Source organism: Brassica oleracea, chromosome C3 (genome assembly GCF_000695525.1).
Source record: "Brassica oleracea var. oleracea cultivar TO1000 chromosome C3, BOL, whole genome shotgun sequence".
Taxonomy (NCBI): Eukaryota; Viridiplantae; Streptophyta; class Magnoliopsida; order Brassicales; family Brassicaceae; genus Brassica; species Brassica oleracea.
This window is the reverse complement of record NC_027750.1, coordinates 21,987,453-22,010,221: the sequence shown is the minus strand read 5'-3', so window position 1 is coordinate 22,010,221 and position 22,769 is coordinate 21,987,453. Positions and strand designations below refer to the sequence as shown.

Here is a 22,769-nt window from a genome sequence, read left to right as displayed (position 1 = left end):
CTGTAAGAAATATTTTAAAGCTTTGATTTTGTATATTAAACAGTCGACATAAGTAAGGTTAAATATTATTAGCTATCGTAAATATAGTGGTAAAGTCCAGAAAATATATTAGTAGTAAATTTAAACGGTGCTAAAGTACAGAAATATATTTTAAATGGTCCCGATCAAATAGAAAACAGCTTGTAAAAGCGGAAGCTGCATATAAATAGAAGTTTCCTACTATTAAAGAGTGGTGGTTATTTTCGAAAAAGAAAATGATGTTGTGGTTAGTTATGAAAATTAAAAAGGCATAGTAGTTATCACATTAAAAAGGTATGTATCGTTAAAAATAGTTGTTGGATCCAATTTTTATCAATGGGTCAAACAAGTATTTTAATAGAATAGATATTTTTAGTAACTATATTAAATATGTAAAGTTGCATAACTATACACTTGTGCCATACACATTTCAGAAATTATTTAAAAATTTATTTCTAAAGTTTTCAACCATTTATATATATATAAATGGTTAATATGGTCTTCACTAACTTGAAGTAAATCATATTTAATAAAAAAAAATTAATCGAACAACTTATTTAAAACCTATTGTACTAAATGAGTTTATATGAATATTTATTTCAATTAAAATTTCACTTAAACCCTGTTAAATTTTATTTTGACATCACGTGCTTTGTTAATCGATAAACTTAATGTTTGTGTAAAATATTTCAAATTTGATTAAATTAATGTTTGATTGAATAAGTCTCAATTTTTTGGATTGAGATATAAGTTATGTGTACTGTAGTGTGATAATGATTTTTGAAAAATATATTAAAGTTTATTATAGCTAGATATTATGATGTAGTAATCGGTGAAAATAGTACTCTGTCTGTTCCTAAAAGTTCTATATTCTAAATAAAAAAATGTTTCAAAAATATACATATTCTATATTTTCAATGCAATTTTTTCAACTAATAATGAGAAATTAAAAACATTAATTGTATTTCTTAAAATCTTATCGGTTTAAAAATATAAGAAATATAAAATTATAAAAAAACTATGCATTTATAGCTAAATTTTAATATGTTTAATAAAAAATGTGAAAATACTAAAACATAGATCTTTTGGGAACGGAAAGAGTATATATTTTCTTTCCCAATATTAGGGGTGAAAATAAAAAGTAAAACTACTATAAGTGTTTTCTTTTGTATTTCTTAACAAATATAAAGTGTATAATTTAATAATTACATTTTATACTTTTTAACCGAGATTATGAGAAACAATCAACATATCATTATAAAAAGATATATCAATGATATAACTGTAAAGATACTCCAACTTACGAAGTGTACAAATAGTTCATGCAGTTATTCAGTTCGATGCCGTTATAAAAATATGGATCGATGCAGTTATATCACTACAGATAATAATATATTCTATTTAATCAGTTCAATGCAGTTACAAAAACATGGATCGTGACAGTTATTAACATATCAACACAATATTCTATTTAATCAATTCATTGCAGTTATATTTTTAAATTGGACACAACATTTTACAACATTTTATCAATTGGTCATACAGGAGTTTTAATAGAATAGATAAGATGGTCTCTCATATATTAAAGATCCAAACATAACAACAGTACAGTACATAACACAAAGCACACATGCTTGTGAAGGAGAGTACCTCAACTTCACAAGTCATTTTATTCATTACAATTATTAAAAAAAATGCATAAAAACAGAAAGCTCATAAATAGTTCTGCTAGATTCCCTCGTCCTTCTCGTCCTCGCTGCTGCAGCTATTGTTGCTGCTCCACTCACACTTCAAGGTAGATCTAGGCGATCCACAGTACTTGCCAAGCTTCTCAAACGTCTGATACATAACCGTCCCACTCTCTTCCCCTAGAGTCTCAAATGTCCTCTCTCTGCACCCATAGTCTTCCAAGTCCACACTGATCTCCGGCTTGTACGCGTTCGCTCCAACGCTCGAGTGCACAGCCACAGAGAATTGCTTCGGCTCAAAGCAAGACAGAACCCTCGTCACAAGCTGGCTCAGGTCGAGAGTGTTGAAGTCATAACCCACAGCTTCGAAGCTAGCGTAGCTAAACCCATCCTCAGGGGTCACGTGGATAGTGGAGATCGCATCTCCTTCAACGGAGTTCATAGAGTAGCCACAGGGCTCGAACTCAAAGTCGCAGATCTGGGACTTGGGGAGGATCTTTCTGATTCCAGAGTTGTCGGTCATTGATCCATTCTCCCCACCAGTTTCATTCTTGTAGAAGACAGAGGCTTTCTCCTTGTCAAGACCAGTCATGCACATCTCGAGCGTGTAGACATTGCTGTTGCAGTCGCTGGAGGTCTGAGCAGAGGCAGCATAGACATGCCATTTCTTAGTCTCATCATCATTACCCATCAAGTAGGCAACGCTGTTCAAGCCCAGCTTAGTAAAGTGACCATCGAGAACAGAGACTTCTTCAGAGAAGCTCCTGTGAGGAAAAGGCTGGCCTCCAGGGCAGAGGAAGGAGCCGCGAGTGTACTTGACAGACATGACATTCAGGGAAAGCTCACCGGCCAGCTTAAGAAGCGGCGGGATGGAGAGGAGGAGCTTGGTGGTGCCACAAGTCTTGATGATGACTTTGTAAGGGTAGACAAAGAAGCTGGACTCAGAGAGGACGTAAGAGTCCAAATGATCGTTGGAGAGAGAGGAAACGATCTCGCAAGCAGCAGGAGTGAGTATCTCGTCAAGCTGGGACCTGGTCAGAGCACGGAGACCAAGTCCCTTGGAGTCTTGGAAGAAGCTAGGCTCGAAGAAAGAGACCTCGAGGCGCTTCTCGTAGCCTTCGAAACCGATTGCAGATAAGGCCATTGTAGTAGGAGGAGAGAACGATGGGAGTAGGGAACCAAGCAGAAACGGAGCTTAGAAGAAGAAAGTAAATTATAAACTGGAAATTATAAAAAAGCTATAACTATAGCAGGAGGACTCGGTGCACGCTACAACTCAGGATGGCCTCTTAGCGCACTGCAAATAAAACAATAAACATCGTTAAGATACTGTCATGAAAGGAGAGAGTAAAAATAAAATGAAGGGAAGAAGCTTTACGTTGGAGTAGACAGAAGATTTGAATTTCTTGATTCCACCGTTGGGGCGAACGTCTTCAATGCTATAACCGAGGGGAGCTTCGTAAAATAAGGAACTACTTGACGACGACTTTTTATTACCACCTTTCGATTCCATCATAATCTCATTCACGCGTTCTGCAATTGCAAGAAACAAACCGTACGGTTAGAGAAGATTATCCAATGTTCAAACAATTACAAGAACAAACTATGGAGGAACCAAGTTCAACAAAGAACCAATGATCAAAGTTTCAAAATTCAACAACAGATCTCAAATAAACGTAATCAGATGAGACAAATGATTAAATTGTTTAATTAGATTAGATTACAGCTAAAGATTGTTTATCTATATATGTCAATCAAAACCAAAGTTATTCGATCCAGAATCATAACATATAATTGAATATCAACATAGCTCAGATTGAATCTCTCACACAAAAAACCAAAATTATGTGTAAATCCAAGGTCAGACGTTAGAGATGCTTACATATATATGAATTTTTAGATCTAGACCACGAATTAACGAATCGTTTCTTCCCAGATACGAACGAAACCTGAAAGTCAAAACAAACCGAGGATTCTTCGTTAAAGATAACAATTTCGTGAAAGATAACAACAACCCGATCTACGAAAGACGAATTGAGAAACAAGAGATCTACAAAAGCTCACCAGGTACAGATGATCGGAAGAGAAAACCCTAATTTTGAGGAAAGACGATTTATATTATGATTTGGTAATGAGAGAGCGTTCGGGAAGAAAAAAGCAACGTAGAGACGGTTCTTTATATAGCAACACCCAGCCCTAACGACTTGCTTTTACGTTTTTACCCTTTTAACCTTAATATTAAAGGTTTCCGCGTTACAAATGCGTAACGCTCACTCCTGAGCCGTTGATTTTTACTTTTGTTTTCTCAACAATTTGCCGTTTTACCCAAATTACCTATAAACCCTTTTTAGTATGTGGAAACGGTCTTCTTGAATCTTGACCACAGATAAATTAAGCAACAAATCTTCATAAAATAAACTTTTATAGTATTTAATTATCTTTTCCAGCTGCCACTAGCTAAATTATTTAATTCTAGATTTGTTTTGAACATCTATTTTTGACATTATCTTCAGCCTATAGAATAAAACAACATTATTACTAGATTACGCTAAAGCCAGAGAAATATCAACCAATCAATAAACGACACGTGTTGAGATACGTGCACCGTTTGAGCGGATAACTCGAGGTGAGCCGTCACGCAACGTAGGCCCAGCGAATCAAATTCTATTTTCTATTCTCAAAGGCCTTTCCGCTAAATAACAATAAAGGAGGACCCTCCCGTGACTCACTCCATTTTACCCCATTTGTAAGAGATGTAAAAGTTGGTCCAATCAACAAGTAATTATTCTAATCAAAAAGTAGAATTAATTCTTTTTTAAAAAAATTGTACAAAGCATATGCTTTTTATTAACAAAAAATTTAAACAGCATGATTTACCTTTTTCACATAAATAATAATGAGATTTTTTTACAAGCACAAGTCACTATACCTACACAAAGGTGGGTGGGACATATACCTTCTTCTTCTTTCCCAGAAGTTGCTAAGAAGAATCAGAGGGTGTCTGATAAAGAGATTCCCCACCCAACTTGACCAATATGATGATAGAAAGAATACATTCCAATAAGATAAAGATAAGGGAGGAGTAAAGAATTTTGAATCCAAGCTTAATGTGTACAAGTTATTAGCCAAACCGGTTTTCTTATGGTTGAACAGGTTTGGCAATAGTCTTCTCATAGTCCACTTTCAGTTCTTCCAAACGCTTTGATACCTGAGGATGAACATAGCATTTAACACACCACAGTTGTTAATCAACTCAGGAAAGTTCTGAAATTTAACACGCATAATTAACAACATCAATGCCTTCTCCATTGTTCACTAGAAGTTGAATAATTGTCTATCAAGTTAATCACTAGAAGTAAGATCGCAAATCTGATTCATTCACTGTCTGTTAGAAGTTCTAGAGCTATTTAAATCAGAAGACAATTAGAGTAAGCTTTCATTCTTCGAAAGAGAAAGAGAGAACCTTGATGGGGTAGGCCAATGGAAGCAAGGTATCCGGATTCATTGCATCTTCAGGGAATGTTTTCAGAGCATGTATGAGTTTCTCAAACGGTAATTTTACCTGCAGAGTTTATATAAGATACAATTAGAGAAACAAAAAAAAAACTATCAACTTGCAGCTCGTAAGGATAACTCCACTCACCAGCTCATCTTGGCAATACTTCAACAATGCTAAGCCCACTTTGAACACTATTTTAACTCCCTAAAGAAACAATGACCAAAGAAAATAAAATGAACAAGACTTTGGTCACAGCAAAGTCTTTCAAGAGATTTTTAAAATTTACCTCAGAGAGAAACACATCCCATATCCGAAGAGCCAAAGGAAAAGGAAATGAATAAGAGAAGACGGTGATGAACCATTGGCTTGCATACATACTCGGATTGATCATCTCTTGAGTAAAATGTTCTCCGAGCTTTGGGATTAGCTCCTTTACCAAGCTTTCTAACTGAAACAGGTATTGTTGTACAAGAGGAAGCCCTGCCTACATTACACCACAAGCAATGGCTCTTAGACTATCGAATACCATAACCTATGTAATCAAATAAAAATAGATGAAATGTTGACACTAAGACATCAACTAACTTCAAAATCACGACAGGAACGAAGTAAGATCAGGACAACATCCTTTATTATTGGATAGTCCATTCATAATAAAAAATGATAATTTTCATAAAGAATCACAAACTTCTAATTCAGGCATTCTTAAGTTCTTTTTCCTCTAAACCACTACAAGACTTACATGGTACAATCCTTCCATAGGAGCATGAACAGCTCCTTTGAGTAACGCAACTAATAACCAGAAGGCATCTTCTTCGCTCATATAGAGAAGCAACAGACCGGCTATAAAACCCATCCCCTGCAAGTTATCAGAAACATGAATCTTAGTACCTTACAATAAGAAAATAAGAAACAAGAGATATATATATATATAGGAGGATAGACCTGAACATATCCAACATCTCTGTCATAAACCGAGTAGGCCTTGAGGACATTGTATAGCGATCTTTGTCCAGGTCCATGTCTCTTCTGAAAGAAAACATGGGACGGGAAAGTACGTGATATGTCTCGAATGATATCAAGTTCTGATGCCGATGTCTCATAAATCACCAGTTGCTGCATAGTAAAATTTAGTTAGATTTCCTCATGAGAGCAAACAATGTAACGATATATAAAACAGAGAAAGTCACCTCATAAACACCAGGATTCATAAGCAAAAGGTCGCGGCTTCCAGAGATCAACTGCCAAACAAGACCTCTTAAACAATCAGGGATCCCTTTGCGTATACGCCTCTTGACAATGTTAGGTTTTCTTCTAACGTAATGCTTCCAGTCACTGCCTCCAACCCCAATCATCTTCCTCCATTTCCTCACTTTTCTCTCCTCTCTATGTAACGAACAACAACACTATCATTACCATCTCTCTCTCTGGAAACTCTTAAACTCAATTTCATCCTCAGTACATATAGATACCTGTCCTGGTCAGTGGATGATGATGTTGTTGTTGTTCTAGCCTTGCTGGCATGTTCTTGCTTCAGGAACCCGAATCTATCCACCGGAGTGGCTGTTCCTGATCCTGACTCAGTGTCATTTTCTGTTCTTTTTCTACTCATTCTACTTTGTCTGAAGAGGCTCCTAACAAGATTGTGATCAAATTCATTAACAGAATAGAACATTCCAAAAAAAAAAAAACTCAAATCCAAGACATTCACTAAAATTAATATTCCGAGGACATATCAGCTCTTAGCTTACTAAACGAAGAAGACCCACACACTACAGTGAAAGAGGAAACACGATTAACACTCACCAACGTTTGATCGGATCAAAAGATTCGTAATCTCCAAATCCTCGATGCTTCCGATGAAATAAGGAGAATCATCAATTCAAAATTCGAGACGGAATCGAAGAAGATAACGAAAACGAAATAAATTACAACGTTCAGGAGCTCATACCAATCCGTTGAAGTTTTCATCCGATCGGAGAAAATGTTGTGAGCCAAAAGGAAGAGAAAAGAACAGTGCAACCCGCACGAAACGACGCCGTTGAGAATCTTAATTAATCCTCTTTATTTTTTTACTAGTGATAAATATCTTTGATGATCTGGCGCCAACTTTCTTAAAGCTTCGTGACAACTAATGTAAACATCTTCCTATTTCTAAAACGAGTAAAATCAAGCACCAAATCGAGTTATATATTAGATGCAGGTGCTTTGCTTTGAAACAATCTCATACAAAGAGATAAGAAAAGAGATGTTAGCTACCTAACTTTAATAAGGAGGGTCATAGTTCTCTCTCACGGGGATGGGTCTAAATTAAACTCTACACATCCATTTCTTTGCCCTGTGCTTGCTTCTGCTCAGCAATATACTGGTGAACTCTCCGAGATTTAGCTCTCATGCCCTCTATCATCTCCTCTGTCTCATCCACCATCTTTTTCCGCATGTACACCTTCATGTATTCAAACCAGTCTCCTAGTGTCATCTTCTCTAAATCCACCTTCTCAACTACATTCCTCGATTCCTGCTCAGCCTTTTCTTCTTCTTCTTCTTCTTCTTCACACTCTCCATCTGATGTCTCAACTCCAGCCTCAACGCTATTACAGTCTCCTTCCTCTTCAACTGCATCTTGCAAGTTCTCTGCCTCTCCATTTTCTCCCAACGAGCTCTTCCCTGACTCAGTCTCGGCCCTCTTAGACGTCTCATCATCTTTATCACTTGTTTCACTAACATCCATTACATTTTCCTTATCTTGTTCAACATCCTCTTCTCCTAATGTGCTCTTTCTTGACTCAATCTCCACCTGCTCTGCCCTCTTAGGTGCCTCATCTTCTTTATCACTAGTTTCACTGCGACCTTTCTGAGCTTCAACATCCTCATCTCTAGCTTCCATCTCTCCTACAACGCTCTTCTTATCCATTGTCTTCTTCTTAGCACGGGCTTGGCTCAGGACCATATCCAAATCCAGAAAAGAATCATCTCCACCAATCTCTTTCCTCTTACTTCTCGTAGTTCTTCTCATCTCCTCTAAAGCAGTATCCTCACTCTTTACATTCCCAACCTGCCTGCTGCTCCTCGTCCCTCTCTTCTTCGCTGAGATCTCCACTCCCTTCGGTGTATCCTCAATCTCCAATTTGTTTGAATCCAAAACCGCCTCAGTGTTATTCTTCTTACCTCCCCGAGCCCTAGAGTTTCCCTTCTTCTCCACCGCAACCGCCTCTTCCTCCACCTTCGTAACCGCTACTTTACTTCTCGTAGCCCTACCTCTCTTCGGCGGTTCAGGCTGCGTTGGTTTCTCCTGAACCGGATCCGGATCCGAAACAGGGAGGCGTCTCGTATTCCTTCTCGGCCTCGGGGGAAGCTTAGGCTCCTCCTCCTCCTCCTCGGCCTGAACATCAGTCTCGAAGCTCACTACGATGGAAGTATACTCACCGAGCTTGATTTCGTCTCCGTGGCGGAGAGTAGCGGGAGCGTCTGCGTCGAGAGATTCAGAGTTGAGCATGGTGCCGTTGGAAGATCCGAGGTCGTGGATTATCCAGTTCTCGGAATCGGAGACGATTCGGAGGTGTTTGGTGGAGATTCCGGCGTCTTTGATGGCGATTTCGTTCCCACGAACGAATCGGCCGATCCGGATAGTGGATCCGGGTTTGTATTCGAAAGATTCGCCTTCTCTTGGGCCCTTGACGAGCGCGAGCTTCAGCAGTGGCGGAGTCATCGTGTCTGAGAGTGAGAGCGTCTCTGAGAAAGATTCGGAGGGAATTTGAAGAGTTTCGGATTATCAAAATCGAAGGAAACGATGCTGACACACAATAACCTTTGAAAGCCCATGGGTTTTTGCTTCTCGATATTAGCCCATCGAAGTCTTTTAACATGTTATTCCGTCAATAATGCTTTTTGGTGTGAAATGAATCCATTTCAAATGTTATTATCCTGTTAAAATTTATGAGAATTATAATACCTACAATTTTATTTTATGAAGGTTTACATATGAATATATATGATGGTTCTATTGTATTAAACTGAGTCGTTTATAAAGAAAATTATGTCTAACGGTTCTACTAAATTATTAAAGGTTTTTGGCTATGATTAACGCTGAAACCCCACGTGGGTTTTTTTATTTTTTATTTTTATTTTTTATTGTAACCGATTTTTTTTTGTGGACCCCCCACCAAAAAATCCCACTAAAAATCTTTTTCCCTCTCCCGATAATCCTGTTCTTACGTAAAAAAATTTCTATGAATATTGTATAATTGAAGATTACATATAGATTATCGAACTAGAGGAGGAGCTTTCCAGGATGGCTTGGTAAACAAGCAACCAGGCGCCAGGCGCCAGGCGCCCATTCCCAGTTCTTTATCTTCTCTCTTATTCTAGTTTAGTGACAGCTCATCACCCATGTTCTTTTGTCTGACGCTGCGATCAGCATTAGCGACCGGAAACCACATCTATTCCCATGGCAAATTCACGGCGGACGAGACAAAAACAATTTTTTTTCAATCGCCGCGGCCAAAAATAATAAATAAATCGGACACGAAATTTCAGCGTCAATGGTCACCGCTGCGTCTTACATCTGCAGTCATGGCGTCGAAAACACTGAACATCATAGTGCATTTATTTTATACCGCCGCTGATCGCAGCGTCGGAAAAAAGAACAACGTTATCCTGTTAAAATTTATGAGAATTATAATACCTAAAATTTTATTTTATGAAGGTTTACATATGATGGTTCTATTATATTAAACTGAGTAATTTTACAAAATAAAATTATGTCTAACGGTTCTACTAAATTATTAAAGATTTTACGTAAATTTTTTTTAATGAATATTGTATAATTGATAATAAATCTTTTTTTTTCTAAAACTTATAGTATAGATACATTAATGAACATTTAACCAAAATAACTGACCAAAGAAACTTCACTTGCAAATAATAAATAGTTTATGCATGATTTACCATTAAATTCAAACAAGAAGTGAGCTGAAGTTGATATAGATATATAAAAATATAATATAGTTTTCTCAACATATATAAATTTCTAAACAAATAGAGTAAAAATCCGTAGTATTTTTAAAAATATTTATAGCATAGCATTCACATTTATAGAGTTTCAAGAAGGGGATAATGCCAAAGTTTTTTTTTTTGAAAAAATAATGTCTAAATTCTTTACTCTACCTTTTAACCAAAAGAGGTGTAACAGTTTGTAATCTAATCTCCTGATCACTTATGAGTAATGAAATAAGTAATCGTTAGCAAATTGGTAAAACACTAGCCACACTCTCGTGAACACTAAGCTCTTTTGAGAATCTTTAAACATGATCATCCACGTCAACTCATGAGGGTGGTCCCAATCCCATGAAGAAGGAAAGCTATACAAAGGAAGAGAAGATATATATACTTGGTGTAGATTTCTTCTCCTTTGCCAATGATATAAGACAAGACTTTCTCATCATTAATGCATATCCTTACTTCAAACTTCAGACAACCACAAGATGATCCAACCACTAACTATGCGCCAAGTGTTCACCTCCAATATTCTATATAACAGTCTCATTAGCCTTCCCTCCTTTGTAAATACACTAACAGAGTGTTTAGTCTTTATTATGTTGAAAGAAGAGACCAACGAGAGTGGCTTTGTGGGGGGTAAAGCTGACGATGAGGATGATAGAGAGGTGGCTTCGTGGTTGATGCTTAATCTAGGGAAAGACGGTGATAGTCACAACAATGGGTTCTTATTTGGTGTTGAGTATCTTGATCTTGTTGACTACAGCTCCAACATAGACAACCAGTTGGAAGATCAGCACAGTCACTACGAGAGGATCTATGGTGGAGAAGATGGAGTTGTGCCACTTCAAGTTGAAGACACAACAAGTCAGTTGCAACTAAGGCATCACAACTTTCATTTGGGTAACAACTATGGTTGCTCAACAGGAGCTGACTACAACTACAATGGTTCCATGATGGACATCAGTGTTGTGCCAGAACCATCAGAGAGTGACACAACAGTCCAACACCCACGAGAGCCTAAAGAGACGAAAGACCAACTATCTGGCCCACCTACTCAACAGCTAACTCCAGCAGAAAGGGCGGCTAGGGTCCTGAGATACAGAGAGAAGAAGAAGAGGAGGAAGTTCGAGAAGACAATAAGGTATGCTTCAAGAAAAGCTTATGCAGAGGTAAGACCACGGATCAAGGGGCGCTTTGCAAAGAGGATGGAAACTGAAGCTGATGCAGAACAACTCTTTTCAACATCTCTAATGGCCGGATATGGAATTGTTCCTTCATTCTGAACTCTTACGGCAGAGATGAGCTAGATTGCATGCTGTAAATTAATCCTAGTTTGGATTTTATTATATTACCACTGTTTCACGTGTGGATCCTTTGGTTTTGTGAATTTTGTAGAAATTAAAATCCTATCATATGTGAAATGTTATCCTCTGGAACGGTGCCTGACTGGATTGTTACCACAAGAAAGAGATATGGGGTAGAGCTGTAATAAGAATATAATAAAAAATGATTTCAACGGTCTCGTCAACTTTAGTAGTTGTTATGTTGTAAACAGAGGTTGGAAAGCCTTTCTCAGCAATGTTGAGAGCTAAGTTTCTGACCCATCACAGCCATGTCCAGCTAAACCTATTTTAGTTGGTTGAAACAGCCATTGTCTTCCTCTTCTTCTTCGTCTTCTCTCTGTTGACAAAAGAAAAAGAAAACACCTCACAAACCTCAGATAGAACAAAGAAGTCATATCAAAACAGGGTAACTGGTAAGTGATGAGATAAAGAGTCAAACTTGGCCAATACGTAATCGATACATGCAATACAAAACTAGTGCTGTACTTAACCGAAATTACGATCTGTAATAATAATACGAAAGACAATTATTACACCAACCCTCGTTACTTTATTCGTGTAAAAATACGAAAAATTACCGTTTTATCATTTACAGCTGTACTTAACGCAAAAAAGGAAATTCTTAAACGAAAAAGGAAACAATGAACACGATAAATGTTTATAAAAAGGACAAAATAAATATTTAGTAAAATATGGAAATACCTACGAAAAAAGGAAATATGGAAACTTTTACGAAAATGAAAAAAAGGAAATTTAACTCTATCTTTTCTCTATGGATTTCCAACGTTAAAACCCCTCAACTAAGTTTATTTTGGGTAAAAACCCTCAAACTAAATATTTAATGAAAAAACCCTCAAACTAACGTTATTTAATGAATTAAACCCTAACAGATCATAATTACCATTACTACCGGTAAATCTTTAATTTAGGGGTTTCTACATTAAGTAAACATAGTTGAGGGGTTTTACCATTAAAATTTAAAAAACAAAAAAAATCAAAATTTTATAATATTATTTAAAAATTAGTAACTTTTTTTTGACAACATAAGCGAGAACTAAGTAACTGAACCGCGCGATTCAGAAAGCCAAACAGAAAGTATTGAATCGACATATAACATAGCTGAAGGAGAACTCCTCGCACCACTTGCACGCTTGTCTGCCATAGTATTTTGTGCTCTTGGAATATGTCTGATCCGGAAGTTAGAGAAGAAAGTCTTACTGCGTCTAAATTCTTTATATAATTTTTGTTGTATTTTCTCAGTTTTTACATTTTTAATTTATACATATATAATGTTGATGTTAAAAACACGTCAAACTCATATATTTACAAAAAAGAATTAAAAATGCCAATTTTAAAAATTTAAGTTACTAATTTTTAGATAATATTATAAAATTTTGATTTTTTTTTACTTTTAAAGGTAAAGCCCCTCAACTATGTTGTGTTATTGAATTAAGAATTCAATAGAATTCAATGTAACTGTAATTAGAGTCTTTCAGTGGATTTGATTGGATTCTTTACAAGATAAAGATGAATTTTAGTGGAGTTTATCGTAAGTCAAATGGAAAATAAATTCAGTTTCAAACGTTTAAGTTCAACCGTTTTTGTCTGCATCTTCATTTATTTGGGTTCAGATTAAAACCTAATCCAAACAGGTTTGCTTTCTAATTACTTTGCCAAGTTGAACTTGATGAAACTCAAAATCCAAGCAATAAGGGGATGATTGGTAAGTGCTGTAGCTTTATATTTTTTGCTGTAAAATTTAATCTGTAGATTTATTTGTTGTAGCTTTCCTTGCTGTAGATTTCTAAAGCACTAATTTTTTACTTTTGAAATAAAGCTCTCTACAGCCATATTTTGATTTTGCAGAGATTTTTTTGCTGTGAGTTTTTTAAGGAAAGCAAAGCTCGATTGGTTGATATATATAGCTGTAGACTAAATTTTGGCTGTCCAGAGCATCTACAGCCCCAACCAATCATCCCCTAAGTGTCAGATTTTGTTTACTCTTATCTTTCGTACAATTTTACATTCAATTCCATTAAAACTAAATTCCAATAAAATCTCATGAAGATTGAATAACAGGTGATTTGAATTCTCTCTAACAAGTACTCAATCCAATAACAGTGGATTTCCCTTAAGATTTGAATTCTATTAATTTCCATTGAATGCACTAATTCAATAACACCCACTTAATGTAGAAACCCCTAAACTAAAAATTTACCGGTAGTATTGGTAATTATGAGCTGTTAGGGTTTACTTCATTAAATAAAGTTAGTTTGGATCTTTTACGTTAAATACTTTAATTCGGAGGTTTTTACCCAAAACAAACTTAGTTGATGGATTTTAACGTTAAAAATCCTTTATCTATATATCACAACCTAACAGTACACGTTTATCTCTGTGAATTGCTACTGTTACTTTTGTTCATCTCTATAAACTCTTAAGTGATCTTTGTGTGTTCTAATAAGATGAAATTTCGCGCCATATTTTCGAGTAAATGTCTCCGTCAAGGAATCTCAACGGTTTACCCTGCGATGACTTTCCTACCACGACCCTCCTCCTCTACGATGATGATCAAATCTCAATCAGAAGAAAACCTAAGCAAACTAAGCGACTGTATGGAAAACATGGACGACGATGTCTCGAAGATGTTCATGGAGTGTCATCAGACAGACTTCCGCCATGACCCCGAGCTGCTTCGTCTTCTCAGCGATTATTTCACCACGAGCAAATCAGTCACCGAGCTCTGCGAGTCTCTGCGTAAGTGCTTGGAGAGAGCCGAACGGGACGAGTGCTTCTTGATCGACGAGACGTTGCGTGATTTCCACGAGGAGAAGAACGGTTACGGCGGTTTAGAAGCTAGCTTCAGGAAAACATTCCGAGATCTGACTAAGTTCAGAGACGACGGTGATCTTATCTCCGGGGAGTTTCTCAGGAAGCTTGAGATCTGTCACCGAGACTTAGGCACGATGATTGTTAAACTAGAGTCTACGATGAAGGACATCGACAAGAAGCTGAGACGTTTACGTGGAGGAAGAGCGGTTGTTGCGGCGGCGATGATCACTCTAGTGGCCGTGGGAAAAATCGTGGCGGGTATCTTTGTACCTGTACCGGTTGAAGCAGTGACTAACTTTGCTGCTTCGAGGTGGAGAGAGTCGTCGGAAACTCTGAAACGGGAAAAGACAGCAGTGACGTCGATGGAGAGGGAAACGATGGTGGCTCTCAAGGAGGTTGAGAAGATGAGCAGACTTGTGAGTATGTTGGAGGCGGTGGAGAGATCCATTAGACTAACGGTGGACATCGCCGTGAATAAACGGTCGTCTGTGGCATTTGCTATGGGAGGGATGGAGGAGGAACTGGAGAAATTGAAGTCAACGCTCGTTGACCTAGACAGAGAGACCGGAAGGTGCGATGGGTTTGTGCAGTTTGGACGTACATTGACTCGAGACAGGATCTTTGAGTTTCTGTCTTGCGGTGAGAAACGGTCATAACAACTTTGTTGAATTTCTAACTATTTTTGTAGATATACAAACATATGATAAAATCTTATTGTGTTTTGTAAAGTAGTTAGCTCATCATGATTTTAGTAATAAAATGAAACTAAATCAACATATGATAAAAATTCATTATCTTCCTAATCCATTTCTCTTTAATGTTTCAATCACAAGTCAAAACTTTGCATGAAACAAACCTTAACACATTGTAGTTTTGGATAAAGCTTTTGATGTGAAAGAGTTACACAAAATATAAATAAAGAACAAAACTATGACAGAAAGAACAAAGCAAAACACTTTTGTAACCCTATATAATATATAAAAGATAAACGTATATAAGCTAAAGAATGCCCTGAATGACTGAACATATATCGATTTGAGGTTACCTCTTCATCGATATCTTTCTTTAAAGACCAAAATTGCACATCTGCACAAACTCCATTTCGTTGTCGACGTATTTAGTCCAGAGAGACTTGTATTGGTTCATAGCAATGTCTAGCCATGGTTTCATGTTCCCATTGTAATGTATCACTGCTGCTTTTTTAATCTCGTCCATGCTCACTCCCGGGTTGTAGCCTAACCCAAGCACATGCCAGGACTTGTCCAGTGATTTCGTCTTTGAATAGAATGTCATCAGTCCCGGAGGCAGAGTGCCTAATTTCCAGAGACTTCTGTCTTCATTCTGCTCAGAGATTAGCACACAATCAACACAAGATAAAAGAGATTTTTTGAAATGCATAAGTTACTAAGAAAGATATGGGGCTTACCAAGTTCTGCCAGTAATGGTATTGATCTGTGCATTTCTCGCGCCTCCAAGCATTGAGATCAAATATATTCATCCCAAAGGCCCAAGCACAAGCATTGGGGTTAAAGCTCTCTTTGATCAGAGGATGAGTGAAGTTTAGGTATTGACCATACCGATGAAAAGAGCCAAAGCACGTCTCAACAGCTCCATTCACCTTCCCATCCAAATTGATCTTCCACAACCCAGTCACATCCTTCTGCACCACAACGTCATCGTCCAAGAACAAGATCTTATTCAGCTTCGGATACATCTCCGGTAAGTAGAATCTCAGATGGTTCAACACCGAGAGATACTTCGGGTTCTTGAACTTGATGTTATGTTCATCTCTAGTCGCGTTCTCCGCCTGGTTCTCAAAGTAAAACTTCTGCAACTTAGCAGACTCAAGCTGCCTCAAGACCGGCGCATACGAAGAGTTCAAGAACTTAAACTCCTCAACCGACTTAATGTCAACACGAGCACCACGGTCCAAAGGACGCATCTTAAACCAAACCTTCATAGCCGCGAGATTCATCCTATCAGTCACCACATGAAACACATGCTTCCACGGCTCCTCGGCGTTCACCACAACCGACCTCACCACAACGGAAACAGCGATCACATTATCAGAGAAGACCGCGTAGTGATAAAGACTCGGATCCTCCAACACAGCCGAATCAAACGGAGCATCCTTATACTTCTCGGGGTTAGAGATCCTCTCCCCAACAAGCCTCATAGCCAAACAGTTAAGACTCTTGGGAACCGACTTAGCCGAGATCAAGCTCGCAACGGCGCCGTTTTTCTTGGCTTTCGTCAACTGCTCTTGAACGGCGAAGATCGTATCCTTCAGCTTCTGGATCTTTAACTGCGTATCGTAACTCTCTTTAGACTCGACGATCATCATCCTCGCGGTTTTCACCTTATCTTTAACCTCTTTCTCGATCTGCCTAAACGCATCCTCCTCGATCGCGTTCACGTTTTCGAGCTTCAATCCAGGTTTGGCCTGCAGATCGGAGAAGTTAACCGCCAGATCTTCGAAGAGCTTAAGCTGCTTTGACGCGTCGAGCTTGAGCTTCCTAGCGTAAGCAGCGTATGCGTTCACAAGCGTGAGGTGATCGGTCGCTTGCTTGTGTATCAGATCTAACCTAGTTTTCAACGGATCCGATTGAAACGTCCTCGGCAATGTCTAAAACCAAAAATCGAAGCTCAGATTCAGAGGATTGATTTTAAATTTTGATCGACGAATCGAAGCTTACGTGATCGAGGTGAGGTTGGTGACGAGAGGAGTTGAGGACGACGGAGAAGGTGGCGAGGAAGAGAAAAGAGAACAAGGCGGAGATGAAGATACGGTACGAGAAGAAACTGCGGAGTCCTGATCCGACGCCGTTCCGGCCTCCACGGAAGGCCACCGCCATTTAGCCTTCACCTTTACAAATCAGTTATTTTATTTAAATTCAGATGGGGATGAGGTTATTGCTTTCCCACGGTAGAGTGTGAATTAGCCTCTAGAGAGTGATGGGATGGATTATGGATTAGATCTCAAAGACATTTTAGTGAAGAAGACACGTTAATGTCATTAATCATTGGTTTAATAAACAATTACTAATTTATAGTGTAGATATAAACTCTCAATATTATTAAAACCCCAGTCTCACCTATATACTTTAGGACATTAACATTTTATTACCAAAGTATTTGAAACCAGCAGCTTTAATACTTGAAAGTATTGTTTGTGTAGAATTATTATCAACTAACACTTTGACTGCACAATTTTTTTTTAAAAAATAAACAAATTTAGAAAAATAATAGTTTCTGTCCATTTTATAACAATTGATTATTTCATTTTTAATTTTGCCACTCAATGATTAATTGAAGAATAAATATATTCTATTAAATTTGCCGATCGAAAACATTTGAAAAATAACTAAAGTGTTATTATACAATAAATTAATAAATAAAAAAATTGAGTAATTGACATTGTACGTTGATTTTCAGTTCTGTTTAAAATCTGATGTTATTTAATTGATGATTTTTATATAAACACTGAAATCTTGTATTATTCAGTGAGGTGAATGATTTATTCAACAAACTCTAGTTAAAATGAAAAAGGTAAGAACCTCGTTATATAAAAAAAATTAAAATTAAATTATAAATAAAGTTCAAATGTATACAATCAAACAAATCATCTTCATTTGAACCGTTCAATGTGAATATTATAAAATCAATTTAAATAAATAAATAATCCAATGATTCGTATAGCTAGTAATCAAACATTACATGATATGGAGGAAGTTGGGTTTAAGACCAAGCTTCAACATTGTATCTCCCAGCTTTCTCCAAAGCCTTGAGCCACCGTGAAGCCATTTCCTTTGATCCTCCGGTCTCCTCCATCACAATCTCCTCCAAAGCCGACATCACATCACAAGGCATTTTCGTGGACGAGCCCGCCACGTAAACGGCGGCTCCATCACATAGCAAATCCCAAACTTTCTTCCTCATCTCTAGTATCCTGTGTTGCACGTAAACCTTCTTCGGTTGGTCTCTAGAGAATGCTGTGTAAAACCCTCCGCCTTTTACTTCAGAGAGCATGCCTCCTTCTCTTGCATGAGACTCCCAGAAGTCTTTGTATAAAAAGTCAGTGTCTTTGTTCCTGCAACCAAAGAAGAACATGACTGGTGCGATCGGGCTGGTCTGAGCTTGCACGGCTCTCTCAGCTATGAACCCGCGGAAAGGGGCACATCCGGTTCCAGGTCCCACTAAGATGAGTGGAAGCGACTGTGGTGGAGCAGGAAGAGAGCCTTTGTGAAACCAAACCGGTATGTTTATCTCTAAACACAACGGAACACAAAATGTAAGATAAATACGTAGAAACAAAGACCTGAGTCAGTTAAAATAATACATAGAAACACAGTGCTAACCTTGCTCAGGTGTGAGGCTTGCGAGCCAAGAGGAGCATAGACCTTTTCGAGTTCTCTTATAAGGGTAAGAAGGGGTGATCCATGATACCACGCTTACTGTCAAATGTACTTGACCAGGGTGGGCCAAAGGAGATGAAGATATCGAAAAAGCTCGTGGTTTTAGCGATGGTACTAACTGTACTAGCCACTCAAAAGGCATTTGCACGGAAGAGAAATCCTCTAGCACCTACATAGACAGTAGCAATAAGATCTATTTGGTTCAAGACGAATCATGGTGTCCCTAATTGGTTACCTCAAGGACGCTTTTTCTTTCCTTCTGATTGTAATTGTAGAGGTCATCACGTCCCTCGGCTGAGGCAAAGTATTGCAGTCTTTCCTTCTCAAGTTCAGCTGTTGCATAGAAGCTCATAACCTGACACCGAGATGATACATTGTAACGACTTCCATCAAATACTTAAAATTACATTATAAAAATCTGATATTCAAGATCATTAGGACTCTTACCTCAAAGAAGTATCGTCTAGGTGAAGCAGATGTAACGTCCATTGTTAATTCAACAAAAGTCTTAAGCTTGATAGGGACATGATGTGTAATTACTTCTCCACATGAACCATTATTCTCTGTCTCTCTCGGACAAACCTGAAAGTAAATTAGTTATCAAAATTTACTTCAGTTAGACAATCTGGGATCATTATGTCAACAGAGTGGAGCTACTTACTGTGATGAATGATTCCGGGTCCAAATGACAGCGTTTTATAAACGCATCTATTGCTGAAGAATCTTGGCTTGGAAGAAGCTCAACAACATCGCCCACTTCATATTTGATACTCTTAAATGAATTAAAAAAAAAACAAAGAGGAGAAATTAATTGAACAACCACTTCATAAAAGAGGAGAAATTGATTGAAACTAGTTAGTAAGTGATAGCAAAGTTACTTACAGAAGAAACAAATTGGAACTCGAAGTGGCGGACATCCTTTGTACTTCCAGCTTTCGTCAAGACTTCATTTTTAGTCTGCATGATTGGAATATTTAAATGCAAGCTAAGGGAATAAAACTCATATCATCCAGGCTTACCAGAAAATAAGATATTTTAAGAAAACATATTTTGACCAAGAAGGACCATCAAATCCGTATTCAAGGTAACACAGCATAAAAAATAGCATAACCAGCAAGCAAGGTTGCATAGCAGATATAACATAAAATCAAAAAAAATATAATGGATGTGCATAGTACCATCTTGAGAAAGCAGTCTGGTTTAGTTTTGTCCTTGGATAATTTTCCGGGTGACATTCCACGGGCTCTTTCTATGATGTCTGCTAAAACAATAAGAGGCATATTATGCAAGAGTTCACGAGCCAACTGAACCAGAACATTAAAAGTCATTTCTCTACATTGACATTTTTTCTAGCAATTACCATTATTAACTAGACAGAAAGTTCACTGCTAAGTAGCATAACATAGTCCTAAGCTAACATGATGGAGCAAAGTATCCACACTATGAATCCCCTTCTTAAAAACATGATGGGAATAAAAAATTGGTGTACCTGACTCTGCCATCAATTCAGGCTCCAGTGTCTCCTGCTTATGATATAAGATCCTATATTTGGGCTGATCAGTTAATTCATCTTGAGGAATCATCACATCTGGACCTTTAGGAAAGTATTTTGGATTGATCTGATATAATGTACTCCATAAAGACAGCATCCAAGGATCAAGAGTTGCTTCATACCTGAAAATTTAAAGAGAACACAAAAAGTGAAAAATTAGTATTCAACCACTTGACTTTATAGTACTAGACAAGCAATACTAAGAAAGTGGATACTATATCTTCCAGTGATCAAATGGTTCATTTGCTATCAAGAATAATAAAAGAGAAGATATAATTATTTTCCTCGATAATATACAGTTCCATACCCTGATGGGTGTTGATCATCTCCCAGACCTTTCTCAACGATGGTTGTGGCCCCAAGATCTAGTAACCTTTTGTCTAGCTTCTTTGCTACAAACTAAAGCCATCAGAGGAAAATAATGTCAAATCTCAAGATTTCTGGTTGTGGGGAAAGTGAAAACAGAGAACGTTAAGTTTGCTATTGTGCTTCTTCCTCGGTAAAGCCTACTTTTTTCTTATATTGATGAATACATCAAAACAGAACCGTTTGTGAAACTGATTTATATAGTGGCAGATGCACTTACATTATACTTCTGGTAACCTGAATCACCAAGCCCAAACACTGCAAAGCGAACTCGTTGCAACCAAGAGTTTCCCAAGTTTCTTTGAAGAAGAAACCTCCAAAACTCCTTCAGTGATTTCAAAAAAAATAGACAAGGAATGAACAAACAATAAGGTTCGCATTAAACTAGAAACTGCATTATTGGTAGTATAAAATTGACAACGAACCTTAAAAGAATCAGGAGAGTCTCCTTGCCCTGTAGTGGATACAACAAAAACAACAGACTCCTCATGAGGTAAAGAACTCTACAGCCAAAAAAAAAAATGGCAACTTTCAATAAGAATTTTAAGTTATAAAGGAACACACTTTTATACGTTAACTCGAAATTCAATCAACAGAACCACTCAAATCTAAGAGCTGATTACAACAATCATCGGTTCCAAGTGATCAAACAGAGGAATTGTAACGGTTTCCACTTCATATTAAGCAAACAATCTTCAGAACAGAGTAAGAAGCTATATTCAATTCACAACAACGTCTCTCACATACAGGGTCGAATTCGTCGGTGGAGACGATAGAGGCAGGGCAGCCTCGGCGTTCAGCTTCGCGGCCAATACGCTCTGCCGCATCGAGAGCGTTTCCGGTCTGAGAAGCATACAGCACGAGCAGCTTCCTCTGCTTTTCTCCCATCGCCGCCGCAAGCGAATATTCTTCAATCACCGGAACACGATTGTACGGCCCGAAGAGAGATAGAGGGAGAGGAAATTGACCTCTGAGATGAACAGATAGTTGGCGAGGGGGGAGGGAGCTGAGATGATGAGACGATGAGAAGAGAAGACGTGAAAGAAGCTCGCTTTAGGGTTTAGATGTAATGTTAACTAGAGATTTGGTGTTAATTTTTATTTTTATAAATTGATATTTTTTTTCATGATATGTATTATATATTTTATATGTGTCATAATATAATTAATTGTATAAGTATTTAAATATTTTTAGGTTTTTATACATCCGAATCGAACTCGAATCAAATAGAGTAATATGGTTACTTTTGGTTGTTTTAGGTTAAGTTTAGTTTAAATTCAAAATATCCGAAATGAATCAGTTAATATTGTTACCTTTGGTACAAATATATGGACCGATCTTAGATACATTAGATTTTGGATATTTGTAGGTTTCTATATATAAAAATTAAATTCATCTTGACTTGGGAAGATTCGATTCAAAGCCCACATGAAAATTTATAATACCGGAATGAAGCATAATTTCAAAACTCAAAAAATCTGATACCAAAAAAAAATAAGCCGTAGCTGAATAGGTACTCAAATGTCTATGTCTAATCCCCTATATATTATTTGAGAATCATTACAACTTCTTTTTGTAGCCACATGTCATCACTAGAATGATTCTTAGAGTCATTAGAGAAATATGTTGGTCCATCTAATTATATAATAAGCTTTTTATTAAACTAACAATAAATTCATCATTAATGTATTTTATTATTTCCTTAAATAAAATTTACGGAATTGCCTAATGTGGCTAAAGTATATATGGCAATTAATGATTTTGAATAATAAAGATTTGATAAAAAATAGTGTATATTCTATCATATTTGTTTAATTTTAAGCTATTAAATAAATTAAACAACCACAATAACCATATAATAAAAATTTAGATTTTTATGTATATGTTATATTTTGAATTTTTACAAACGGCTATAAATTACTAAAACTGTTAAAAGTCTCACATTCAAATTTTATGATCCATGGTTTAAAATTTTTGTTATGACAAAATACAAATGATTACAAAAATTATATAAGTAAAAAGTCTAATTTAATTAATTATTAAGATTAATATATATAT

General features: G+C 37.0%; 8 protein-coding genes across 11 annotated transcripts; 2 read left to right on the top strand and 6 right to left on the bottom strand.

Annotated features, from left to right (window-relative positions):
- Positions 1-1,573: 1,573 nt before the first annotated feature.
- On the bottom strand, positions 1,574-2,968 carry LOC106334568 (S-adenosylmethionine decarboxylase proenzyme 3). Its single transcript, XM_013772862.1, has one exon. The coding sequence runs from the start codon at positions 2,848-2,850 to the stop codon at positions 1,747-1,749; it is 1,104 nt and encodes a 367-aa protein (XP_013628316.1). The 5' UTR covers positions 2,851-2,968; the 3' UTR covers positions 1,574-1,746.
- On the bottom strand, positions 2,512-3,858 carry LOC106334570. The gene is made up of 4 exons (XM_013772867.1): positions 3,771-3,858; positions 3,589-3,655; positions 3,085-3,239; positions 2,512-3,003 (listed from the first exon to the last, which is right to left on the bottom strand). Exons 3-4 carry the CDS (start codon positions 3,220-3,222, stop codon positions 2,983-2,985), a joined length of 159 nt encoding a protein of 52 aa, XP_013628321.1. The 5' UTR covers positions 3,223-3,239; positions 3,589-3,655; positions 3,771-3,858; the 3' UTR covers positions 2,512-2,982.
- A 706-nt stretch (positions 3,859-4,564) lies between these two features.
- On the bottom strand, positions 4,565-7,268 carry LOC106334569 (ecotropic viral integration site 5 protein homolog). Of its 3 annotated transcripts, none has more exons than XM_013772864.1 (10): positions 7,157-7,268; positions 7,012-7,058; positions 6,678-6,839; positions 6,396-6,591; positions 6,151-6,321; positions 5,948-6,064; positions 5,492-5,689; positions 5,350-5,409; positions 5,170-5,268; positions 4,565-4,914 (listed from the first exon to the last, which is right to left on the bottom strand). In XM_013772864.1, exons 3-10 carry the CDS (start codon positions 6,815-6,817, stop codon positions 4,846-4,848), a joined length of 1,050 nt encoding a protein of 349 aa, XP_013628318.1. In that variant the 5' UTR covers positions 6,818-6,839; positions 7,012-7,058; positions 7,157-7,268; the 3' UTR covers positions 4,565-4,845. The 3 variants fall into 3 exon arrangements, with proteins under 3 accessions (XP_013628318.1, XP_013628320.1, XP_013628319.1); XM_013772866.1 differs by having other exon boundaries at positions 6,678-6,827; XM_013772865.1 differs by having other exon boundaries at positions 6,678-6,827; positions 7,012-7,245.
- Positions 7,269-7,374: 106 nt separating this feature from the next.
- On the bottom strand, positions 7,375-9,187 carry LOC106334567 (FHA domain-containing protein At4g14490-like). The gene has a single exon (XM_013772861.1). It carries the CDS (start codon positions 8,912-8,914, stop codon positions 7,523-7,525), a length of 1,392 nt encoding a protein of 463 aa, XP_013628315.1. The 5' UTR covers positions 8,915-9,187; the 3' UTR covers positions 7,375-7,522.
- A 1,575-nt stretch (positions 9,188-10,762) lies between these two features.
- On the top strand, positions 10,763-11,876 carry LOC106331962 (zinc finger protein CONSTANS-LIKE 2-like). Its single transcript, XM_013770402.1, has one exon. The coding sequence runs from the start codon at positions 10,800-10,802 to the stop codon at positions 11,484-11,486; it is 687 nt and encodes a 228-aa protein (XP_013625856.1). The 5' UTR covers positions 10,763-10,799; the 3' UTR covers positions 11,487-11,876.
- A 2,135-nt stretch (positions 11,877-14,011) lies between these two features.
- Positions 14,012-15,039, top strand: LOC106333989 (UPF0496 protein At3g57100-like). Its single transcript, XM_013772361.1, has one exon. The coding sequence runs from the start codon at positions 14,012-14,014 to the stop codon at positions 15,032-15,034; it is 1,023 nt and encodes a 340-aa protein (XP_013627815.1). The 3' UTR covers positions 15,035-15,039.
- Positions 15,040-15,218: 179 nt separating this feature from the next.
- On the bottom strand, positions 15,219-17,367 carry LOC106335031 (probable galacturonosyltransferase 9). The gene is made up of 3 exons (XM_013773448.1): positions 17,075-17,367; positions 15,805-17,004; positions 15,219-15,719 (listed from the first exon to the last, which is right to left on the bottom strand). Exons 1-3 carry the CDS (start codon positions 17,231-17,233, stop codon positions 15,444-15,446), a joined length of 1,635 nt encoding a protein of 544 aa, XP_013628902.1. The 5' UTR covers positions 17,234-17,367; the 3' UTR covers positions 15,219-15,443.
- A 578-nt stretch (positions 17,368-17,945) lies between these two features.
- LOC106335030 (NADPH-dependent diflavin oxidoreductase 1) lies at positions 17,946-21,766 on the bottom strand. Of its 2 annotated transcripts, none has more exons than XM_013773446.1 (12): positions 21,459-21,766; positions 21,137-21,214; positions 20,932-21,036; positions 20,653-20,744; positions 20,283-20,467; positions 19,972-20,054; positions 19,676-19,750; positions 19,455-19,565; positions 19,241-19,375; positions 19,029-19,148; positions 18,737-18,962; positions 17,946-18,646 (listed from the first exon to the last, which is right to left on the bottom strand). In XM_013773446.1, the coding sequence occupies exons 1-12, from the start codon at positions 21,597-21,599 to the stop codon at positions 18,117-18,119; spliced, it is 1,881 nt and encodes a 626-aa protein (XP_013628900.1). In that variant the 5' UTR covers positions 21,600-21,766; the 3' UTR covers positions 17,946-18,116. The 2 variants fall into 2 exon arrangements, with proteins under 2 accessions (XP_013628900.1, XP_013628901.1); XM_013773447.1 differs by having other exon boundaries at positions 18,117-18,646; positions 19,972-20,051; positions 21,459-21,765.
- Positions 21,767-22,769: the final 1,003 nt, after the last annotated feature.

Coding starts and splice junctions, on each gene's coding strand:
- LOC106335030 (XM_013773446.1), bottom strand. CDS start 21,599: ATGGGAGAAAAGCAGAGGAAGCTGCTCGTGCTGTATGCTTCTCAGACC. Junction 19,566..19,675: donor AGTTCCAATTTGTTTCTTCT/GTAAGTAACTTT, acceptor AATTCATTTAAG/AGTATCAAATATGAAGTGGG. Junction 18,963..19,028: donor AAAGAAAAAGCGTCCTTGAG/GTAACCAATTAG, acceptor CTGTCTATGTAG/GTGCTAGAGGATTTCTCTTC.
- LOC106333989 (XM_013772361.1), top strand. CDS start 14,012: ATGAAATTTCGCGCCATATTTTCGAGTAAATGTCTCCGTCAAGGAATC.
- LOC106334568 (XM_013772862.1), bottom strand. CDS start 2,850: ATGGCCTTATCTGCAATCGGTTTCGAAGGCTACGAGAAGCGCCTCGAG.
- LOC106334569 (XM_013772864.1), bottom strand. CDS start 6,817: ATGAGTAGAAAAAGAACAGAAAATGACACTGAGTCAGGATCAGGAACA. Junction 5,269..5,349: donor AGTATTGCCAAGATGAGCTG/GTGAGTGGAGTT, acceptor TAAACTCTGCAG/GTAAAATTACCGTTTGAGAA. Junction 4,915..5,169: donor CATTGGCCTACCCCATCAAG/GTTCTCTCTTTC, acceptor GTTCATCCTCAG/GTATCAAAGCGTTTGGAAGA.
- LOC106331962 (XM_013770402.1), top strand. CDS start 10,800: ATGTTGAAAGAAGAGACCAACGAGAGTGGCTTTGTGGGGGGTAAAGCT.
- LOC106335031 (XM_013773448.1), bottom strand. CDS start 17,233: ATGGCGGTGGCCTTCCGTGGAGGCCGGAACGGCGTCGGATCAGGACTC. Junction 17,005..17,074: donor ACCAACCTCACCTCGATCAC/GTAAGCTTCGAT, acceptor TTTTGGTTTTAG/ACATTGCCGAGGACGTTTCA. Junction 15,720..15,804: donor ACCATTACTGGCAGAACTTG/GTAAGCCCCATA, acceptor ATCTCTGAGCAG/AATGAAGACAGAAGTCTCTG.
- LOC106334567 (XM_013772861.1), bottom strand. CDS start 8,914: ATGACTCCGCCACTGCTGAAGCTCGCGCTCGTCAAGGGCCCAAGAGAA.
- LOC106334570 (XM_013772867.1), bottom strand. CDS start 3,222: ATGATGGAATCGAAAGGTGGTAATAAAAAGTCGTCGTCAAGTAGTTCC. Junction 3,004..3,084: donor AATCTTCTGTCTACTCCAAC/GTAAAGCTTCTT, acceptor TTTTATTTGCAG/TGCGCTAAGAGGCCATCCTG.